This window comes from Rhinopithecus bieti, unplaced genomic scaffold, assembly GCF_001698545.2.
Source record: "Rhinopithecus bieti isolate Rb0 unplaced genomic scaffold, ASM169854v2 scaffold_25940, whole genome shotgun sequence".
NCBI lineage: Eukaryota > Metazoa > Chordata > Mammalia > Primates > Cercopithecidae > Rhinopithecus > Rhinopithecus bieti.
In genome coordinates, this window is record NW_016811810.1 from 1,368,539 (window position 1) to 1,393,235 (window position 24,697).

Here is a 24,697-nt window from a genome sequence, read left to right on the forward strand (position 1 = left end):
TTTTTTTTTTTTTTTTTTTTTTTTTTTTTTGCTTCTCTCCTTCCTCCCTCTGCCCTCAAGTAAATCCCAGTGTCTGTTGTTCCCTTCTTTGTAGAACAAGTGTTTTTTAATTTCCACAAAAATCTCCATCACTCTCTCATTTGCTTCTAATGACTGAAACCTCTGTTGCTCCCAGAAGATTTAATTCATTCATCCATTTAAAATAAGAGTCTACTAGCCAGGCGCGGTGGCTCACATCTATAATCCCAGCACTTTGAGAGGCCGAGGTGGGTGGATCACCTGAGGTTGGAAGTTTGAGACCAGCCTGACCAACATGGAGAAACCTTATCTCTACTAAAAATACAACATTAGCCGGGCATGGTGATGCAAGCCTGCAATCCCAGCTACTCGCGAGGCTGAGGCAGGAGAATTGCTTGAACCCAGGAGGCGGAGGTTGCAGTGAGCCGAAATTGCGTCATTGCACTCCAGCCTGGGCAACAAGAGCAAAACTCCGTCTCAAAAAAAAAAAAGTCTACTACGTCTTAGGCAGTAGGAAAGCAGCAATTAGCAGGACAGATAGGTTTCCTTTGTCTCATAGGGTGCACATTTCACTAAGGGACAGCAGCTAAACCAAAGTAGTAAATAAATAAACCATTAGGTATGTTAGATAGTGGTTAAGAGCAAATAGAAAGACAAGACAGAGAACAGGGATAAAGGTACAGTGACGGCAGGAGGATGAGTCCATTTTAAATAGTGGATCGGGCTGGGTGTGGTGGCACGCACCTGTAATCCCAGATTTTGAGAGGCTGAGGTGGGAGGACTGCTTGAGCCTAGGAGTTTGAGACCAGCCCGGATGACAGAGCGAGACCATGCCACATACATACATAGGTACATACATACATACGTAGGGTGATCAAAGGAGGACACACTTTAGGGTTCCCATAAAACTTACTGCTCAAACCAGGACACTTAGAAGGTTGGGAGTGGGAATGCTAAACACAAGGAACACTGGTTCAATAAGCATAATATGGGACATGTTATTATTCTCCTTCACATAGAAGGTCATATTTGGGTAAAAACCCCATATCCAGGCTGGGCACAGTGGCTCATGCCTGTAATCCCAGCACTTTGGGAGGCCAAGGCAGGCAGATCACCTGAGGTCAGGAGGTCGAGACGAGCCTAGCCAACATGATAAAACCCGTCTCTACTAAAAAAAAAAAAAACAAAAAAATTTGCAGGGTGTGGTGGTAGGTGCCTGTAATCCCAGCTACTCAGGAGGCTGAGTCAGGATAACCACTTGAAACTGGGAGGCGGAGGTTGCAGGGAGTCAAGATCACGCCACTGCACTCCAGCCTGGTGACGAGCAAAACTTGGTCTCAAAACACAAAAAAGAAACCTATCCACTGACAGCTCTAAAATTATATACAAAGAGGAAAAAACTGGGCAAAACTAGCAGTCTCTTCCCCAAATACTAATAATGAGGACCAGAAAAGAATATGAGATAAAGTTTAATACCCACTGCCTTATGTTTGTGGATGAGTTGATGTTACGAATATTCAAAATAGAAATGAAAAGGGAGAGTTCACCAGTCTTTCTGTTAAGACATCTGTTGAGAGAACCAGAATGAGGCATGTGTTTCCCACAGGAGGATATTTAAAGGCCAATTCACTCCTCTCATGGAGCTATTTTTAAGGAATGTGGATTAGAATAGATCAGCAAACTATGGCTTGTTTCTAGCGGGCCTCACTTTTAACCCATGCCTGTGTCTCTGGTTAAATCACCACCTCGTAGGCACGAAGAATTGGAAAGATAGCCGTAACCCTGTATTCACTCTGTTCTGGCCACAATGCCATTCTCCCCAGCAAGAGCCTTTGCTCTACCCATGCAATCGACTTGGAACTTTCTTTTCCCAAGTATCCACTTGGCTAACTCCCATATTTCCTTCAGGTCTTCAATAAAATGCACCTTTTCAATGCAGTCTACACCTAAACATTCTATATAATAAGACTGTCATCTGACCTCACCTTCACCGTAACATTTAACACCTTCTATCACACTAACCAATTTATTTACTTATTATTTTTGTCATTCACTGTTTCCCCTCACTTGGAAGAATAACTACATGAGGGAGTAGGTATCTCTGACTCACTGGCATATGCCAAGTACACTGGGCTTGGCACATACTTGGTGCTCATTAAATATCTGTGGAATGAATGAATGAATGAATGAATGAACAGAACGAAAACATCTGAGAGTAGATGACATAGTACATATATCAAAATGCAAAAATTACACGAAATAGACAATTCCATTATGATCCTACCATTTTTCTATCTGGGTGTGTATGGCATAGTGATTAAGAATATAGGCACTGCAGTTAGATTCCCACTGTTCAGAATCTTGCTCTGCCTTTTATATTAGCTGAGCAACAATTGTCAAGTTATTTAATCTCTCAGTACCTCAATTATCTCATCTATAAAATGGCGATAATGATATTTCCCATCTCAGACAGCTTACAAACATCTGTGAGAATGGGACAACATGTATGTTTTTTGTGCATGTTTAATGCTCAGAACACAGCATGGCATGTAGTATTTCTGAGTAAGTTTTAGCTATTACTATAAGAAACACAGCTCTCTTTTAAAATGCCATGATTTGAGGTAAAGCAGAAAGAAACTGTAAAATTGGCCAGGCATGGTGGCTCACACCTATAATCCTAGCCCTTTGGGAGGCCAAGGCGGGTGGATCACTTGAGGTCAGGAGTTCGAGACCAGCCTGGCCAACATGGTGAAACGCCGTCTCTACTGAAAATACAACAATTAGCCAGGTGTGTTGGTGTATGTTTGTAATCCCAGCTACTTGGGAGGCTGAGGCAGGAGAATTGCTTGAACCAGCCTGGGCGACAGAACAAGACTCTGCCATGAAAGAAGAAAAGAAAAGAAAAGAAGGAAAGAAACTGCAAAAAATTCAGTGAGATATTAAAATAAATCTATAGGAATTAACAACAGCTCAAGACCAAAGTATCATTAGCCACCGACTATGGGCAGAGTGCTATGTTAAACCCGGGGTATACACTTTTACTCTAAGAGAAAAAAGAGAACACAAACTCAACAAAATTAGAATGGCCAAAAGTTTGACATGGAATATGTATTTCTGACAGTTCAATGATCCTAAAACTAGATTTACCTACAAAACACTGTATTAATCACAAGATTTTAGCTCTGAAAGAGCCTTTTAAAATCAAATCTAACCCTATATAGAATTTATTCATTCATTAAAGTAATAATCGTTTACGTCAACTACTTATCAAGAAGAAAAAAAAAATGACACTATCTCTGTGAAGTTTACAGTCTAATAGAAGACAGAAATCCAAAAAAGTAAAATACATAATGACAAATCACAGTAAGTGCGATACAATACCAGAAGAAAAGGATATAGGAGGGAACACTAGAGAAAACTTGGTTTAGACCGAGAGGAATGAGAGCACTGGAGTGAGATTCCCAAGGTAATTTTTGCATTTTAATGTCAGTACCATGCATTCTACTCTGAGGTATTTTTCTTTGCACACTAGTCATTGATTCATTCAACAAATATTTAACAAACACCTAGTATGTGCCAAGCATATGGCAGTGAGTAAAAGATAAAGATACCTACTTCCTCATGGAGCTCATTTAAGCTGAGACCTAAAAGGTTAAGTAGGAGTTGGCTAGTCAGAGAATGCAGAGATGATGGCTCTAGGAAAGTGCAACAGAAGGTATAAAGGCCTGAGAGGAAGAGTTTGGGGTGTCTGAGGCACTGAAAAGACAAAATAATTGTGCTATTAATGAGCAACAGGACAAAGGCCCAAACCTGGAGAAATCAAGAGATCAGATCAGGATTTAACAACCAAATCTCTGAAACTCTTTAGTCCTTCCCAGCCTTTCAAAAACATGAAATAAATAATGTAAAAACTGATATAATCAAATAACTCCCCAAACAGGACTTTCTGCACTTGATAGTCTTGCAACCTAAAATAACACTGTGAACATTTACATTTAATTCAATATTCTGAATCAAAACTGTCTTTAAACCTAGAAAATCATGATGTAGTTGAACCCATGTTAAAACAAAGTCCTTTTTAATACTTTAAAATATAATCTTCCTTGGATGGGACCTAAGGTGGATTCTTTACACCAAATTCAACCGCACAATGAGCTTGGTTCAAACGCCCCAGAATGCTTTAAGGATACCTTAAAGGTTTCAGTTCAAGGGATACAAATATAGTCTGCTCTATTATTTTTAGCTTGTCCTGGTATTTTATGTGTCTTCTTAAATTGGGACACTGCTGTGCTTTTTGAGGTTAATGTGACTGATAAAATCAAACGTGTGGTTTAGAATGTCTAACTGCAGACAGAGATTTGTATATTCTTTGGATTTGAGCTTTTTACTGTGTCTTTATCTACAAGTTGTAACTTTTATACTTGAATATAACCAATTCAGCCAATTCCTATATACCAACATCTTCGTCCTTATCACACAAAGTTAACCAGCATAAAAACAAGGTTTCCTGCCTTCCTGTCCTGGTACAAGAGTAACTTGAGGGGAGAGAGAGGAAGTTTACTAAGATAGTTACACACTGGGCAATCACAATGGAAGCAGAGTCTGCAGCACCAAGAAGGGACAGGATGACAGCTCCTCGGTTTTGTCAGAACCTCCTCTGAACAACTCAAAAGCAAAACCATGAGGAGATGGCTTGCTACAGCTCTACACAGGAAACTGATTCTGGCCCTTGACACAATCCCTACCTTTTCCCATCTTTTATATGTGTGAGCTCTGTTCTCTCTTACCCATCCCTAACCTCCATCATAATGCATATTTCAGTTAAAAATAGTTTTATTCATTTGTTCTGACAGCCAGCAAACTTAATTGAAAAATAAGTTGTTTCCATCAATCGCTTTGGGGTGAGCAAAAACACTGTAATTTCTTTTCTTCCAAAGTTCACAGTTTTAAAGTCACACTGAATAAAAAGAAATCCAGTAGCTGATAATTTAATATCCCACTGGTACTGGATGTGTAGATCTTGAATCCAAGAAGGAAATCAGAGCCGTATTGTTAATCATCAGTGCTAACACAATGTTATCATACAATGGAGGTGGCAATATGCAAACGAACCCCAGCAAATCCAGGAAAAGACCAAAATTTTCAACAAGTATAGAATTCTTTGGCTATGAACACTATTGGTCACATTCACTTATGCTATACATTTCTGATGCTGAGAAACTAAAATTTTTAAAAGTTCCCATTCCCAAAACTCTGTAAAATCCAAGAGTGTGAATTTAACTCAGCAAAATATTTACTCTGAGGACCTAATTACACAATCAAGTGAACAAAGCGAATACTAAAATAGTTCTAATATCGCATGTTTTGCAAATGTTAAAAGCCTAGGAAAGAATCAATAGATGACAGCAACAACTAAATAAAAACCATTTTAATGGTGAAACTGTAATTTGGTGCTAACACACCAATACCCCAGTGGTACCAAAATTTTTACACCAAAAACTAAAATGAATCAGTCCATACCTCTACTTATAAAACCGCAGCCTTTTACAACAGTGCAGCTTCCTCCTTTTAAAAATCTTTCCTAAGTGGAGTAACATTATATTTAAATATATTTGAAATAATAATAAAAAACATTTTTACTATATTCTTCATTAAGAACTTTATTTCCTAACTTATACATTCTCTACTACTGTAAGCAAAACAGCTGATCTGCTTGTAGTCAAGCACAAATTACATAGCATTAACTTCTCAATATGTTTCCCAAATACTGTCTTGAATGTTACAATGAAAATGCTGTATTTTATATTTACATTTTTATGTGAATAAAAACCCTAAAACATTAAGAAAGAAAATTGTTTATGCATGGTATTCCTAAGCCCACCTTACAATAACATGGAGTTTCAAATTGAATATACAATCTTTACAGTGAGTAAAGAAAACTAATTTTTAAAATAAAAAAATACATGTTACTCTTATTTCCTACAACCCTGTTTAAGTTAAAATTCCTCTCCTTTTTCCTTAAAAACTTCCAGATTACAGAATACACAGATGTCTTAAATTAAAAGAAAAAATAAACCTATTAAGAGACATGGGACAGAACATTAAAAGATAGCTTAATGCACTTAAAATTTGTTTCCATAAAAAATATTTTCATTTACTATATGAAAAGCTATCTCATTGGTTTCATGTAACAACTGTAAATCCATACCAAATCCATTTCCATTTTCCTCAAAGTTTTAACTGTAAATATATTGAAATAAATTCTGAAAAACATTTATCTACCTTTTCGGTGCAAAAGCATGAATTTAAACAAAACTGAACATATTTTTAAGTTATTTATACCTTTAGCCCAACATACTGGAAATGGACTACAGCCGCTTTTCTCCATATAGATGGCACCTGCTGGTTTCAGGGCCTCTTGGCCTGCCAGTTCCAACAACATACACCCAATCCTATAAAGATCAAGCCAGGAGTCCGCACACAAAGTCCCAGTTCCTCGCTGTGATAGTATTTGCTTCAATCCACAAGCAAGACTAAGGTTCCCCTGTGTGCTCCTTTTTTCAGAGCTTGAAGCAAAATTTGGAAGGTGTTCCTTCTGTAATATTTTCCAGCAGCTTGAAGAATGCCTCTCAGTTACAGAATCTTCTCATGCTTCCGCAATCTGAAACACAGACCATCCTGGCTAGATTAAGCTACTGAACAGAATGAAACCAGCTAGTAATGTGACCCCATGGGTCTGTGTTCCTAGATTCATTCAGGGAAGGAGAAAGAGGGAGGGAAAAGAGGGAGGAGAAAAAGAAGGCCAGTAGCCAGTAACTTATTAATATGCTAATCTCACCCTTCTGTTCAATTCATCCAGCAGTTTTCTGTTTACATAACTGACAACCGATTCTAAAATCGAGTAAGCTGCAAATCAAGTCTGACCCAGATCATGTCTGTAGATGGCTTCTCAAACCATTTTTGTTTTCAAAGTCATGCCTTTGTCATTTTACTAACCTAATTCTTTATGACCTTAGAGTTAAAATAATTACTTTGATGAAATAAAAATCCTTTCTGGAAAAAAAATCCTGATCTATGTCTCTATGTCCATAGGTACCCAAATATTTTGTGGTAAAATATTTTCCTGGTTGGTACGCTCATAGTAAGTGTATAAATTTTAAAACTCTCTCGAAAACAGAAAATCAAGAATTTGAGGTAGCCACATTCTTTAAAATTAGCTTAGGGAATATTGAGGGATCCAAGAGGCATGATTTCCTTTCTTAGTTTCAAAACATAAGCGAGTAATAAACTCATACTAAAGAAGACAGACAGAAAAACACCTTTACAATCTGTACTAGCAACTTTTTAAAATGCACAGCTACTTAGTTTTCCATTCAAACTGTGAGATAGTCACGATCATCTCAAAATTTAGCTATCTGAACACATTCCACTTCAGCAGTAAGATAATTAGTAATGAGGCTCCTGGTGCCTTTGTCCTCTGAACATACATAAGACACACTGAGACTCTACAGTTCTAGGTTTCCCAAATGTGGGTAATTTTGTTAGTAGTACACTTGCATAAACCAATCAAAAATCAAGTATTTTACTTAACAGTGAAAATGACTGAGGCTTTGTTTATGAAGTCACTAACTTCTGAAAACAATAGCTTAACAAAGCCTGAGGAGAACAAGAGGCTTATTTGTGTCCAGTGATGCCCCAGGACAATTGTTTCATTTCCAACATGCTACTTTTGATGATGGCTTTGTCTCTAGGTTTACTTTCAGGCTCCTAATAGTAGCCAGAGTTCAAGTGACCTCTTCTATGCTCCACTGAAAACACATCATTCACCAGCGTGAACTCTGACCCCAGGGAACACTGGGAAGAAAGGGGCTCCAGAAAAACGCAAGCAAGCTAGAAAAAGAACAGAGGAAATAAGCAACTAGATAAACTAGAATACATGAAAAAAAATCCCCAGCCTCCACCATTACTAAGAGACCAAGACTGTAAAGGACCACTGCCATGATGGGAAGGATAAGAGCACATTCACCAGCAAGCATATCTGACCCACTCCCGTGAGAACGGACTGGAGTTTAATCTGAGCCATCGACTAACAGACTGCACAAATAATCCAAGCACACTGAGTCCATCTTGGAACTTATAGCTGTCAAAAGTTACAAAATAAAAGCTACCTTCATAGCAACCTACAATTATATTCTACACACTAAGTACTGATTACATGTAATTTTCCCATCTTTTAAGCAAACTTGGTATTACAATTCTTTTAAAATGAGAGCACTGGCCGGGCGCGGTGGCTCAAGCCTGTAATCCCAGCACTTTGGGAGGCCGAGACGGGCAGATCACAAGGTTAGGAGATCGAGACCATCCTGGCTAACACGGTGAANCTGCCATGATGGGAAGGATAAGAGCACATTCACCAGCAAGCATATCTGACCCACTCCCGTGAGAACGGACTGGAGTTTAATCTGAGCCATCGACTAACAGACTGCACAAATAATCCAAGCACACTGAGTCCATCTTGGAACTTATAGCTGTCAAAAGTTACAAAATAAAAGCTACCTTCATAGCAACCTACAATTATATTCTACACACTAAGTACTGATTACATGTAATTTTCCCATCTTTTAAGCAAACTTGGTATTACAATTCTTTTAAAAATGAGAGCACTGGCCGGGCGCGGTGGCTCAAGCCTGTAATCCCAGCACTTTGGGAGGCCGAGACGGGCAGATCACAAGGTTAGGAGATCGAGACCATCCTGGCTAATACGGTGAAACCCCCTTCTCTACTAAAAAATACAAAAAACCAGCCGGGCGAGGTGGCGGGCGCCTGTAGTCCCAGCTACTCGGGAGGCTGAGGCAGGAGAATGGCGTGAACCTGGGAGGCGGAGCTTGCAGTGAGCTGAGATCTGGCCAGTGCACTCCAGCTTGGGTGACAGAGCAAGACTCCGTCTCAAAAAAAAAAAAAAAAAAAAAAAAATGAGAGCACTAAGACTAAAGACAGGGTCATAGACTAGGAAGAGGCACAGGAGTTACCAGGCCCACTTGCTCATCTAGGATGCCAGGGTCTTCACACCACAGCACACCACCCCACCACAGGAAGGATTTTTTAGTCAGACTGAACACCTGCCACAGGACCAGGTGAGCAGGAGAGAGAGTGGTATAAGCACAGGGTGGTAGTGACTGGAGCTAATACAGTCGCAGTGACAGAGAGAACAAGAGAACAAGTGATGGAGAGAATGAGGGAGAGGGATAAACCTGGTTTCTGTGACTTTAAAGTGATCAGTAGATGGGCGCTTTCTCTCCTACCACTGTAACTACTTCATAATTTATTTCAATAATCTACCAAGCCCACTCGCTCATCTAAGATGCCAGGGTCTGCATACCACAGCACACCATCCCACCATAGGAAGGATTTTTTAGTCAGACTGATGAGCTGCCACAGGACCAGCTGAGCAGGAGAGAGAGTCATATAAGCACAGGGTGGTGGTGACTGGAGCTAATGCAGTTGCAGTGACAGACAGGACGAGAGGACAAACAAGAAAAGTGAATATAGAGAAGGAGGGAGAGGGATGAACCTGGTTTCTGTGACTTTAAAGCGACCAGTAGATGGGGGTTTTCTCTCCTATCCCTGCAACTACTTCATAATTTATTCCAATATCCAAATATCATCTCCTAATGTGCAAGATCTTGAGAGTATGGGAAGATGTTAAGATATGAAAGAGCATAAATTATCCAGGTCAGAGACCAAGGAGACTAAGCAAAGACCAGATTGAAACAGCAGCTATGGAAATGTTAGGAACCAACTCATGCCACAGAGAAGAGCTGAAGAGGATACAGGTGATACTGCTAGCAATAACCTATACCTTTTATCGAGCAACTATAGTTATATATAAAAAACTGCATTTAATCCATAACACAATCTCAGTGAAGCAGCTACTTCCCTGTTTTCACAGAAGACGAAAATGAAGTTCAGAGAGGCCAAGCAACGTGCCCAAGATCAAAGAGCTGCAAAATGAGGCAAGTACTGGCTAGTTTGGTGATACAGTGTTTATTATTTTCTTCCTGACAAATTATGCTTTTAAATTCCTAATCCAGTGACATCTTGAAAAGAATAGAAACAGACTACAGTTAATGGCAACGTAAGTGAAAAAGGGTAAGCAGTCCTCTATATTCCCTTATTTATGAATTCGACATACTAATATAAAAGCCAACCACTTATTTAAAAGTTGTGTGACCTTTACATGAAACTCTTTTAGTATTGGCATATTTTAAAGCAATTCTGGTAAATCCTACTTGAAAAGTAAGCTCTCATCTTTACCTTCTAGATATAACCAGAATACATGTATTTCTCACCACATCTCCTGGCCTTACCCCGGCCCAGGCTGCCTGGATTACAGCCATAGGCCTCCTACCTGGTCTCTCTGCTCCAGCTCTCACCGCCCTACACTCTGTTCACAACCCTTCTGAGTTGTGCACTGATCCTTCCAAAACATCAATCACACAATTTTACTCCTTTGCTTAAAACTCACCAACAGTTCCCCAACCTTCCCAGATTCAGCACCTATATACTTAGCACAGTCTGCAAGGTCGTGCATGATATGGCTCCCCTCTATCCTCAAGGATCCCCTAGTTTCCTTGGCACGAACCACACTGACATCCTTGCCACTCCCTGTCCACGTCAGGGACTCTGCACTGATGTCCCTCTATGTGGGACACTCTTGCCCCCGTGTTATCCACATGGCTTGCTCCCTTCCCCCTGCCACATCTATGCTCAAATGTTGCCTACTCAACGAGGCCTATCCAGACCACCCTGTCTGAAACTGCATGGCCCATCTTATTCCCACAGCACTTACAACTTTCTAAAACACCTCATGATTTACTTAAACATTCAGTTTATTGCCTGGCTGCCCCTACTACAATGCAAGCTCCGTGACAGAAGGAAATTCTGTCTGTCCTATACATATTGTCTCCAGGACCTTACTAAAATGGTTAAGATGTGTAGGCCATGTTCCACTGACCCGCCTATCACCTCTGAGTAATGAGAAGATGGCAAAGAGAATTTTTCTTTTCAAGGCTATGGTCACAGAGAAGGTATACGTATGTCTGGACATCAGTGACAGTATGGCATGCCTCCATCCTGGGCACTGCTTCACTTCCAGATCTCAGTACAGTACAAAGGCTTGGTACATACTTATTGAATGAATAAGTGAATGAAACATTATGAAAACTTTGCTTTCTCAAGAATATGAGAAAAGAAAAACGGACATAAAGTCTAGGAAAATTATGTAGACTGCCTCTTCCCACCCCACATAAAAAAATAAATCACATAATTTTGTACTGATACTCCTATTAAAACTTTCACCACAAATTTTAATACAGCACAAATGAAAATAGTGTGTGAGATTACATAAAATCATCAGGGTTGCAAACAATGTTATACGCAAGATCAGTAAGCATAACACAGAACTCTAAATCTCTTCATATGATGTACAATTTTGTCCAATGTGACTTACCTACAAAACCCTGACCATATACGAGAAGGTCCCCAGGAATGAACTATTAGGAAATGAACTACTTGTAAATGTCACCAAAAGCAGTTCACAAAATACCAGCCTAACTTTCACATTTCTCATATAATTGTCATAATTTTGTCTCTCTTAAGGAATACCAAACACCATGGCAGCACTACTTGGCAAAGTAAAGCACTGATAAATACTTTTATGCCAATCGACAGGAGGAATGTAAAAAAAAATTATTATTCATATCATACATGTATACTTCTAAATATATCATCTTTCACCTCTTATGTTTGCATCAATCAGGGAGTTACAGATTTAAATAACTTCGACAGTTTTACAATATGGTTCCTCCAATTAGCACTTGATAATTACAATATATCCTAACTTTAGAATGTCAGGTATCCTATACTGCGCTCATTTCCAGTAAGATTACTAATTACCATTCCTGTCATTTTGTCTTGCTGTTTCCACCATGAAAACAATTTTTCAAAAATTTTAGTCTATCAACAAAAATTATGACTCGGTTAAGACCAAAGAAATATTAGTCATAATAAATCTAATCACCTTCCAAAGACAAACAACAGGAAATACCAGCAAATTCCAAAAGGTGACAGTATTGCATTATTCACTTTCTTTGCAAAGTTTCTTAACAATTACTATACCTCCCTTCCGTTATTCTTGAGGAGCTCTGGGGAAACTGCAGAAGGCACTGAATTTGTAACTGGAAGATGCAAAGGAGCCCCAGTTCTGCCTGTGAGACAAAGAAAATCATTTCAACATCCTGAACTTCAGTTTCTTCATCAGTAAAATGAGGAGAGCAATACCTATCACTTATTGAGTACTACGTGCCAGTCACAAAATAGCATAATAGCAACGCTAGCTAATAATAATGAAAATATAATTTTGACATGATGATACCAAGTGAATGCTAACTCTGTACCAAGCCTTCTTCCAAGAACTTTAAAAATGTTGACTCATCTACCTATCACAACAAACTACCCATGGGGTAGATACTGTTATCCCCATTTTACAAATGAAGAAATCAAAGCACAGAGAGACCAGGTAACTTAAATTCACAATGTCACAGAACTTTTGAGTTGCAAAGCTGGAAATCAAACTCATGCAGTCTAGCTACAGAGTCCATGTACTTCACCAATTTGCTGCAGTGCTTTCCACCTATTTTCTCAATTAATACTTTTAACAACCAACAACATAGATATTACAATTCATGTATGACACATGAACAAACTGAGGAAGAGATAAATTAAGTAACATACCTAATATTACAACTAATTGGTTGCAGAGCTGGGATATGCATCAGGCACGTGGACACCAGTCAGATGACACAGTTAAACCACCACCTATAGTATCACCTACCTCCATATGCTATAAAGGTTTCCAGAGAAGAGTCTGGAAACAGGCCTACAAAGGGCAAATGAATCACAGTGAGGACCAACGGGACAAAGAAAGGAAGAGAAGAAACACAGCAAAGAATATGGGACAGATTAAGCTGCTCTTATCCCCATGCAACATCCTAATTCACCAAATCGTGAGGCTCATGTGATAGCCCTCTGGTGTCAGTAATCCTGCCCCAATACAAATTCAGATAAAAGTCATCACACTACCTGCTAGACATGTAGCTGGTACTTGACAGATGTATCAAAATCACCAGAAAATAACTATAACCACTAAATTAAGCAACAGTGAAATACAAAAAATAGACGGGAAAATGCAACTCTTACCATGAAAATCTTATTTAATATTTCTGTCAATTGGGTAAGACAATAAAATGTGTATTCTCAAGTACCTCTAAAATTAATGGCATAAAAACTATTTCATTATCTAATAAGGCAAAAACAACAAAACCCTGGCCTTATTAATCTAAGCAGTATTTTCACGGACTCTAATTAATGACAATTTCTTATTTTTGTTTTGCCATATAGACAGAGATCAAAGCTAAATTCCAGATTTAGAAACTGTTGAGAGGTTAACTGCTGTAATTGCTTTTTTCTTAAAGGCTCCTGAAATCTGTAAGATGTTGCATTCGTTTTTCAGATGCAGTGGTAGAAGCATGACAACACAGGACAGAATAAGAAGCTCGCCGGGCGCGGTGGCTCACGCCTGTAATCCCAGCACTCTGGGGGAGGCCGACAGACGGGCGATCTACGAAGGAGAGATGGTCAGGAGATTTTTCGAGCGCATCCTGGCCCTAACAGCGGGAAACCCGGTCCTCTACACTAAAAAACAGGAAAATTAGCTTGGGCGTGGTGGCGGGCGCCTTGTAGTGCCCGCAGCTACAGGAGGCGCGAGGCGCGAGGAGAATCGGGCCTGAACCGCACGGGGAGGCGGAGCTTTGCAGTTGAGCGAGATCCTGGCCACTGCACTCCAGCCTGGGCCCGCGGGACGAAAAAGAGAAAAAAAAAACAGAGCGAGGACTCGTCTCCCAAAAAAAAAAAAAAAAAAGAAGCTCACCAAAAAATCAATCTATCCATACATGTTATAAACAAGAGGGTTTTTTTTTTTGTTTTTTTGTTGCTTTAACTAGACTAATGCAAATATCAAAAGGCAATCCAGTAGTTATTTAACACTAACGTTGTCCAAAAGAAACACAGAACTTTTATTTTATGGAAAATGCATATACACACATGCAACTTATTTAATCACTATCAATTTTTTTTACCCTATAAATGCAATTTATCCACAGTTTGACTGCTCACCTTATTTAACAAATAGCAACAGTATCAAGCAATTGTGTCTTTCCAAGTTAGGTTAACTTTCCAAGCTAACTGAAGCAGAGAAAAACACTGATAAGGCTGTAAAGGCTCTGGGTTATTTGTCAGAAATTGGGCTTTGCAGTCACAAACATATTAATACTGGCTTGGGGGTCTGATGGTGTCAGGAGGACCCCTTGTGGTGAATGTAAATCCCTTCTACAACCTGCATTTCTCAGCTAAAAGTAAAAAGTCAACAATATACATTTTAAATTTATCTCTCATGACGGCCTGAAAAAGCTAACCATTACTACAGACTCCATACTCTGTATCAGGCCAGGCGCGGTGGCTCACGTCTGTAATCCCAGCACGTTGGGAGGCCAAGGCAGGTGGATGACCTGAGATCAGGAGTTCAACACCATCCCAACACGGTGAAACCCCATCTGTACAAATACAAAAAATCAGGCAGGTGTGGAGGCGCATGCTTGTAATCCCAGCTACTTTGGCGGATGAGGCAGGAGAATCGCTTGAACCTGGGAGGTGGAGGTTGCAATGAGCTGAGATTGTCCAGTCTGGGCAACAAGAGCAAAATTCCATCTCAAAAAGAAAAAAAAAAAGTGTATCTATGTGTATATATCAGTAGCATCTAGTGTGGATCTATTCCTCATCATATCTATATTCCAAGCAACAGACATAAATAAGCTTTTCTTCTTTCCAAACGGAGCTACACAGTAGTTGGCTTTTTTGGTCAATTTCCCTCCCGTATGCTTTTGGTTTTGTCATGCTGGTATGAATGGATGCTATTCCAGCTTAACAAGAGATTTCAGGAGTCACTTTTCTAATTCTATCTAAAAATGTGTATCATTAAGAAATGTTAAAACCAACCTAACACCCATTATAATAGCTGCTACTTTTTTAAAAAATAGAAAATAAGGTTTGGCAAGGATATGAAGAAATCGAAACCCTTGTGTATCGCTGATGGGAAGGTAAAATGGTACAACTGCTATGGAAAACAACATGGAGGCTCCTAAAAATATTGAAACTAGAACCACCATAAAGATTCAGTAATCCCACTTCTGGGTATAATCCAAGGAATTGAAAGCAGGGTTTGGAAGAGATATCCAAACACCCATATTCATAGCAGCATTATTCACAATAGCCAAAAGGTAGAAGTAACCCAGGTGTTTGTCCACAAATGAATAAAAAGTATGTGGTATATAAATTCAATGAAATACTATTCAGCCTTAAAAAGGAAAGAAATTCTAACACATGCTGAACCTTGAGGACATTATGTTAAGTGAAATAAGCCAGTCACAAAAGAATAAATAACATATGATTCCACTTATATAACATACCTAACACAGTCAAACTTATGGAAGTAGGTAGTAAAATGGTAGTTTCCAGGGGATGGGGCTGGAAGGAGAGAAGCTGCTTTATGGGCATAGAGTTTCGCATTTTCAAGATGAAAAAAATTCTAGAGATCTGTTTTACAAAAATGTAATATACTTAATACTACTGGAACAGTAGACTTAAAAACTGGTAAATGTCAAATTTCAAATTTTTTAAAATTCATTTTATCACAATTTTTTAACTTAAAAAATGTTAAAATCATTTTAAAGAGTAAATCTCATTTATATTTTACAACAAATCTGCAAATATAATTATGTTTACTGTTATAAAAGAGAAAAGCTTTGAGAGCTTAAGAACAAGTCTAAAGTGAAAGAGACAGGAAAAAGAGACAACAACCAATCACTGACTAAGGGCTTAATATTGTTCCAGCCCTGTATAAGGTGGCTTTATGTGTATGTGTTTTAAAATGTGCTCCCCTAATAAACTTGGAAGTATTACTAATATCATCATTTTCAAGAAAAAGAAAACTGAGGCTCACATACACAAGTAAAGGACTTGTGACACAATTAGACTGTAAAAGTAAAATGTCAAAGCCACATGCAACTCTGAAGCCCAAATCATCTTCTCCATCACCCTAAATTTAAAGGTCCATTCAGTTTATTTCAAGTATCCTAAAATTCAGACTCAGCCACATAGTATTAGATGTGTGACCCTGGCACTTTTTTTTAACTTTCTCTCTATAACTTAGTTTCTTGTCAGTTAAATAAAGTTTAAAATGGTATGTATTTTTCACAATTATGATAATTAAATATTATAAGCATAAAGGGCTTTGAGAGCACCCATAATAAAGGCTCCGTGTCACTGTAAGTGCATCATTACTGTCTGCCTCTTCTGTGCATAGGCAATAAATTAAGCAGTAGGGATCCCAAAATAATTGGAACAGAGTCCTATCCTAAAAGGAGTTCACAGACCATCAGAAGACAAGCACACAAATCAGAGTACCCAGAAGTCTAACTTCTAGGAGACTGATCTAATAAACCTCCAATAAATCTTCTCTAAGTCTGAAGGCAGTTTGAGGCTTATAATAGGTTTATTTGTAATACTGAAACACTGTTAACAGCCTACATGCTTGATAGAAGGGGAGTGAATAAATAAACCTCGGAACATCAGAATGAATGACTATTTTTAAATGGTGTGTCTGAAAATTTTTCACTAACACTGGAAAATACTCATTAACAACAACAACAACAATGAAAACGTATCAAAAGAGGCAGCTCCCATTCCTAAATTGCAAAGATTTCAAGAGAAATAGATATTTGAAAACTCCTTTTTCTTCTGTCCTGTGTTCCAATGCACCACACTCTTGCTGATCTCTCTTTACTTCTTATTATTTTGGGTTTTGTAGCTTCTTAAGGTAAAACATAGATAATTTACTATTTTTTCCTTTTAGTTATATAAGCACTTAAAGTTACAAAGTTCCCTAAGTACTCTTTCAAGCTGCATGATAAAGACTGATGTTATATTTTTACTATTCTGTTTCAAATAACTTTCTAAATTTGAAACATTTTCTAATTTCTCTTTTGATTTTAGACTCATGTATTATTTAGAAAGGTATTTCATTTCTAAGTACTAAGGACTTTACTGGATATTGTTTCTTTAATGTATTTGCTTTGTATGTTCATTTATTCTTTTGATCAGAAAATACACCTGCATGATATATTTGCTATGAGTTTAACTGGAAAAAAAGAAAATACAGGCCAGGAGCAGTGACTCACATCTGTAATCCCAGCACTCTGAGAGGCTGAGGTGGCGGATCTAGGCCAGAAGTTCAAGACCAGCCTGAGTAACATGGTCAAAGCCCCATCTGTACTAAAAATACAAAAATCAGCAGGGTGTGGTGGCACACACCTGTAACCCCAGCTACTCAGGAGGCTGAGGCACAAGAATTGTTTGAACACAGAAGGCGAAGGTTGCAGTGAGCCGAGATCGCGCCACTGCACTCCAGCCTGGGCAGCAGAGCAAGAATCTGTCTCAAAAAAATAAGAAAAGAAAATACAATTATTAAATACATGGGGCCGGGCGCGGTGGCTCAAGCCTGTAATCCCAGCACTTTGGGAGGCCGAGACGGGCGGATCACGAGGTCAGAAGATCGAGACCATCCTGGCTAACCCGGTGAAACCCCGTCTCTACTAAAATACAAAAAACTAGCTGGGCGAGGTGGTGGCGCCTGTAGTCCCAGCTACTCGGGAGGCTGAGGCAGGAGAATGGCGTGAACCCGGGAGGCGGAGCTTGCAGTGAGCTGAGATCCGGCCACTGCACTCCAGCCCCGGGCGACAGAGCGAGACTCCTTCTCAAAAAAAAAATACATGGTACAAAATTCAAATGGATACGCAATGAACCATAAGCATCACCCCCCACTGCACCCTATTTTCTTTCCATCACATTCTCTCTAGATAGAATCACTGTTCCTCATTGTTTGTGTAACCTTCTAGAGGTGTTCCATGCATATACAAGAGCACACATATGCAGATACAGTTGCTTTTGCATTACACCAACATAATGCATTTTACATACTCTTCTATACCTTCTTAAAACTTACTTTAAAATATATCTTCAGCCTAGGCAACAAGATGAAACCCCATCTCTATAAAAAAATACAAAACAATTAGCTGGGCGTGGTGGCGCCTGCCTGTAGTCCCAGCTGTTCAGGAGGCTGAGGTGGGAGGACTGCTTGAGACAGAGGAGGCTGAGGCTGCAGTGAGCCATGATTGTGCCACCGCACACCAGCCTAGATGACAGAACAAGACCTCATGGGTTTTTTAAAAAATTAAAAAATTGAAAGTATATTGATCATTATAGATTTTTTTGCATACATTTTGATTCTTAAAATACCGTAGGCCACGCGCAATGACTCATGCCTGTAATCCCAGCACTTTGGGAGGCCAAGGCAGGAAGATCACTTGAGCCCAGGAGTTCAAGACCAGCCTAGGCAACATAGTGAGACCCCATCTCTACAAAAAAATTTTAAAATAGCTGGTTGTGGTGGCACACACCTATAGTCCCAGCTTGGGAGGCCGAGGTGGGAGGACTGCTTGAGCCCAGAAGGTGGAGGTTGTAACGAGCCGTGATTGGGCCACTGCACTCCAGCCTGGGTGACAGAGTGAGACCCAGTCTCAAAAAAAAAAAAAAAAAAAAAAAAAACTGCATTAAATTATTATTCATCTTAATTACTGAGGTTTTTGGTGACTCTTTAGATATTATGTCAAGACAAATGCCTCAGCCTAGTCCTGGCACTGTCCAAAGATCCACTTCCACATTCTCCTCAATCACATGACTCTCAGGGGTTTGTGAAACTAGAAACGTTTCTGCTCAATGCATGTTAAATATGATCACTCAATTTTTAAAGTTCCACTCTAAGAATAAAGATATTTAACATTTCTTTTTTTTTCTTTTCTTGAGATAAAGTCTGTTGTCCAGTTTGGAGTGCAGTAGTGCCATCTCAGCTCACTGCAACCACTACCTCCCAGGTTCAAGCAAATTCTCATGTCTCAGTCTCCCAAGTAGCTGGGATTACAGGCACCCACCACCAAGCCAAGTTTATTTTTGTATTTTTTAGTAGAGATAGGGTTTCACCATGGTGGCTAGGCCGGTCTCGAACTCCTCACCTCTAGTGATCCGCCCGCCTCAGCCTCCCAAAGTGCTAGGATTACAGACATGAGCCACCATTTCTTTTTTCAAGGACCAGAACTACAGTAAGCAAAACTGTCAAAGTCATATCTACTTTAATTGAAATAATTACAATGTAATTTTTACAATGGACCAGTAAGCTCTTGAATTCATAAAATGTCTGAACTTTAAAGGAAGCCACATAAAAACTTGTTAGCAAAATCAATAAATTATGGATATTTGCATCATCTATGATACAGCAGAAATAATGTATTCATTCACTCTTTTTCTGTCCAATGATCCTGACTAACAGCAGCTAAAATCAGCTGCTTCATCAGGGCACAACAGAAGACAAACGAGATGGGGGTTTGTATACAGCTAACTTACTGAGAGTCCTCTTTCCCCTGCCTTTTTTTTTTTTTTTTTTTCCTGAGATGGAGTCTTGCTCTGTCGCCCAGGCTGGAGAGCAGTGGTGCCATTTCGGCTCACTGCAACCTCCGCCTCCTGGGTTCAAGTGATTCTTCTGTCTTAGCCTCCCAAGTAGCTGGGACTACAGGTGTGTGCCACCATGCCCAGCTAATTTTGTATTTTTAGTAGAGATGGGGTTTCGCCATGTTGGCCAGGCTGGTCTTGAACTCCTGACCTCTGGTGATCTGCCCACCTCAGTCTTACAAAGTGCTGGGATTATAGGTGTGAGCCACCGCACATGGCCCCCTGACTCTTTAAAACCAGGATCTCTAACAACAATAATCAAAAAAAAAAAAGAATTGAGATTTCTAAATCTAAGACAGATGCAACACGTGGCAATAGAAGAGCATTTCCTTTAGAAAAAAATAGAAAACTGCATGAAATAAAAATCATCTCTTTGAAGACAGCAAGAACAGGAGGGGCTAAAAAACTTCAAAACCACAGAAGTTCAGCTGATCTTCTGCAGTTACTTTTACCTTTAGTATATATTTACCAATTCTGAGAAGAAGAAGGAGGCGGAGAATCTAGCCTGTGCATTCACAGAAAACTGCTGCCAGAAGACAGAAAAATCAGGCAAGGTTTTGGCAGGCTAAATCCTAGAGCATTAGTATTCCTACTGTATAAAGGTATATTTATTGTCAAATATTACTCAGCAATAAAAAGGAATGAAGTACTGATACATGCTACAACATGGATGAACCTTGAAAACATTATGCCAAGTGTTAGAAGCCACAAAAGACCACATACAGCATGATTCCTTTTATACAAAATGTACAGAATAGGCAAATCTATAAGAAAGTAGATTAGTGGTCCTTGGGCTGAAGATAAGGAATAAAGAGTGATTGCTGGTGGGTATGGGGTTTCCTTTTGGGGTGACAGAAATTTCTAAAATTGATGGTGGTGATTGTACTCATTGTATAGTATGTGAATTATATGTCAATTAAAAAAAAGACACAAAGCCTCTAAAGGCAGTGAGTAGAGATTTTCAAGTCTTATAAGACAAAGATTAAAGTTCCACACAAGAAGAAAAGGAAAAGGAACCAATAAATATAAAATAAATGACACAGAGCTAAAGGACAAAAAAATACCTTCAACAAATAAAAGCCACCAGTTGGTATTCAGAAACAGTAAGTTCTAGAAGATCAACCAAGAAAGAAAAAGAAATACAAATAAATAACTAAAATTCCTAAAGGAACTATAACATTACAGAAATCATACATCTAACAAATCATTGCTCTAAAATCTTGTTTACAATTATAAGAAATTGAAAATAAACCCTTGGCTTTCCCCCCAAAACCTAATCCTGAAACAGATTTTCCCAAATCAGTAAATAGCATTGGGGTCAGTGTCATGTGCCTGTAGTCCCAGGTACTCGGGAGGCTGAGGCAGGAGGATAGCTTAAGGACAGGAGTCTGAGACTGTCAGCATGTCATGATCATGCCTGTGAATAGCCACTGCACTCTAGCATCCTGGGCAACATAAGGAGACTTTGTCTCTAAAAGCTAAAATTTAAAAAAAAATTTTTGAAAGTAGCAACTACATTCTCCTAGCTGCTAATGAAAATACCTTGACATCATCCTTGATTCCTTTTCTTTAGAACACAACCATCCCAACAAGTCTCTTAAAATTTACATCATGCCTCTGCTCAAGATCCTCCAGTGGCTTCCCATCTGACTCAGAACAAATGCACAAGACCTTACAATGGCCCAGAACGCTCTAAGAGATCTAAACCACCCATGAGAAATAACACCTCCCCAATGTTTCTGCTACACGGCCTCAAAGTTTTAAACAAGCAATGTTTATCGAGTTATATTCTGCTAAGCCTCTGCTATGATAGTGATGAAATTTTCTGACCATCTGTTATTATAGACTGACTCCTATTTTCTGCATATAAAGTTCACTTCTGAAAACAACTCTCTATTGATCTCTCACAAGATGTTTTCTTTTCTGCAGGGAAAAGAAAGAGAGCTCAAAATGGAGTTAGAGATTAGACTGTTACTGTGTTTACATAGAAAAGAAGACATTAAAAACTCCATTTTGATCTTTCTTTTCCCCGCACTTTTCTACCAGTTTTTGATAATTACTTGTACTTGCTACCCTCAAGCCAAATACTGAGTGTCTTGAACAAAATTTCACCTTTTCTTAGCAACAATAACTATCCCCTTTCCCAATGTTTTATAGTTTTAATTTGCTCAATGTTTAAAATAAGTTACCTGTTAAGACTGGAAATAATCTTATTTCCTGGAGTTAAGACACAATTTTATTCAAATGCAGTTTCTCAACTTACAGTGTGACCTTCAACAAGGCATTCTCATCTCTGTAAGTACTATTTGTAGAAAGGGCATAAACTACATACAAGGACTGTTCTAAGAGTAAAACATCAGGCATTTACGTGACAGCCTGTATAACTTGACAATTCCTATAAGGGAACTATGCAGGGATACCTGTCCAGCATCATTTATTTACTTAGCCAACTTCTACAGAACCATGAATCTGAGTGTTTCAAATAGTAGGGGGTACAATTACCTTGCACCTCTTTTCCATCACCACACAACCCCAACACTAACCTACTGAAGTACGCTAGTCCCTTGTTACCAGTCAATAGAGGAAGAATAAGAAGAATTTTCCCCAAGACGAACTTGTGGTGCAGAAAGAAGAAAGTAGAGAGAAGCAAGGTATCACATCTGAAACCAACCCAACCCCTGGAATTCCAAATTACTTAAAATGACATGTGCTTTTTCTAATATGAGGTGTGCTTCTGCCATTTGCAACCCAAAATTTCTTGACTAATAAAATCCATAAACTGAGTCCTACAAACTAACAACGTTCCCAATCACCCAAAACCAGGCTAAAAGGATTATTCTTCCATTAATTCTGCTAAGAATTATTTAGTGAGCACCTACTATATGCCAAACATTGTTCTAGATATCATAAATACATCAATGTGTGTCAAAGACAGGGATATATGCATGTAAAATGTGCTGATAAACATTTAACAACCAGCTCTGCAGGGACTGAAAGGGAGAAGCCCCAATTTGTGGTATCTGCTGATTTCTGTGTATCTCTTGGTATACATGTGCACATATTTCTGTTTCATATGCACATGGGAATGGAACCACTAGATCACAGAATGTGGACATGTTTAATGTTTAGTAGGTACCGACAAACTATTGCCCAAAGTAGGTGTACAAATTTATGCTCCCATCAATAGTGTATGAGAGTTCCCATTGCTCTCTAATAGTCAAAAGCAAAAGTGAAACAAACAGACTTGAACTCCCAGGCTCAGCTGATCCTCCTTCCTCAGCTTCCTGAACAGCTGAGACTCTGGGTGTACGCCACCACACTAAGCTAATTTTTTCAAAAAAAATTTGTAGAGATGAGTTCTTGCTTTGTTGCCCAGGCTGATCTTAAACTCCTGGCTTCAAGTGATCCTCCTGCATCAGCCTCCAAAAGTACGGGGATTACAGGTGTGAGCCATCAACGACTGCTAAAGACACTGGAGGGAAGAATCATGGCACCATCTGAACTAATGATTAATTTTACTGTCCCAAAAAGGAGGATGTGAAGCCAACAGCAAGTATTACTACTCCCTAAAACTGAACCTCGGTCTAACGGAACCTCTAAAAGCCAGCTACCAAGAAACCGTGATTATATTTCTTAAAAAGTTCTTATCTGTTAGGGATATATACTGAACTCACATGGGTGAAATTATATGATTATATGATGTCTACGATTAGTTGTAAAATACTCGCAGCAAAAAGAAAAGTCTGGAACAGGCAACAGAATGTTACAACTGGGGCTCATTATCCTATTCTCTTTTATAAATATTTTTTAATTTCCAAAATGAAATGATTAAAACATAAAAAATAAAACTGAAGGAAAATCCACCACACAAATCCATTTTTCTAATAGCCAATTTGTGTAAAGAATCAGTACTACAATTACAACATTAACAAATGACACATGATCTTAAGTAAGTTGTCAGAGTTTTAAAAGTATTATCGGCTGGGCGCGGTGGCTCAAGCCTGTAATCCCAGCACTTTGGGAGGCCGAGACGGGCGGATCACGAGGTCAGGAGATCAAGACCATCCTGGCTAACATGGTGAAATCCCGTCTCTACTAAAAATACAAAAAACTAGCCGGGCGACCTGGCGGGCGCCTGTAGTCCCAGCTACTCGGGAGGCTGAGGCAGGAGAATGGCGTGAACCCGGGAGGCGGAGCTTGCAGTGAGCTGAGATCCGGCCACTGCACTCCAGCCTGGGCGACAGAGCGAGACTCCGTCTCAAAAAAAAAAAAAAAAAAAGTATTATCACAATAGTTAAATGTGTATAGCTAATTAGAACTGAGAGCATTAAAGAAGGGGGAGATAAGAACAACTTTTCAACAACATATAAATGTTTATTTTATATCTATTAGACAAACTGTCCATAAATGATAGAACCAAACAGAAGGAAAAAAGCTACTTTATACCCATGAAACATCCGAGGGCCCCAGAGCATATTACAGCAGGAACTACTGTGGAAAGGGAAAAACGATTCATATTAACAACTCAAGAAGGAATCAAGAATCAGGATTACAATTTACCGAAGGCAAGCACCCCAGGTCCAGAGGTAAGCACCTATGCCTCAGAGTGACTTTCCTGACAGATTCTTAAAGAGCACAAATAACACCTAGGCTGAGATGTATCCATGGTTCTCTGGCCTCAGGACCCATCAACTGCAGACAGGTCCTCCCAGAAGAAAGTTATTAAGACCTCGCCTGATTATAAACGGGTTTATCCTATACTAAAGACAAGGGAAGACTGGGAGGGGTTCAAAGCTGAGTCCAATGCCAAACTGGCTTGCAAAGACCTCTATCTGAAATTCACTCTATTATTTGAAACCAACAAAATGAAAGTTTTTTCCTAATGCGCTCTTCATGTAATCTTAATGCTCAGTACGTCCACATCTTTTTTTTTTTTTTTTTTTTT

The 24,697-nt window shown here is 39.1% G+C and overlaps 1 protein-coding gene across 1 annotated transcript in view; it reads right to left on the reverse strand.

Annotated features, from left to right (window-relative positions):
- PTK2 (protein tyrosine kinase 2) overlaps positions 1–24,697 on the reverse strand; it is a 368,771-nt gene that overhangs the window by 275,989 nt on the left and 68,085 nt on the right. The window contains exon 4 of the mRNA XM_017895110.1: positions 12,200–12,284. Coding sequence (XP_017750599.1) covers positions 12,200–12,284 — 85 coding nt within the window. The remainder of the gene's footprint in view (positions 1–12,199; positions 12,285–24,697) is intronic.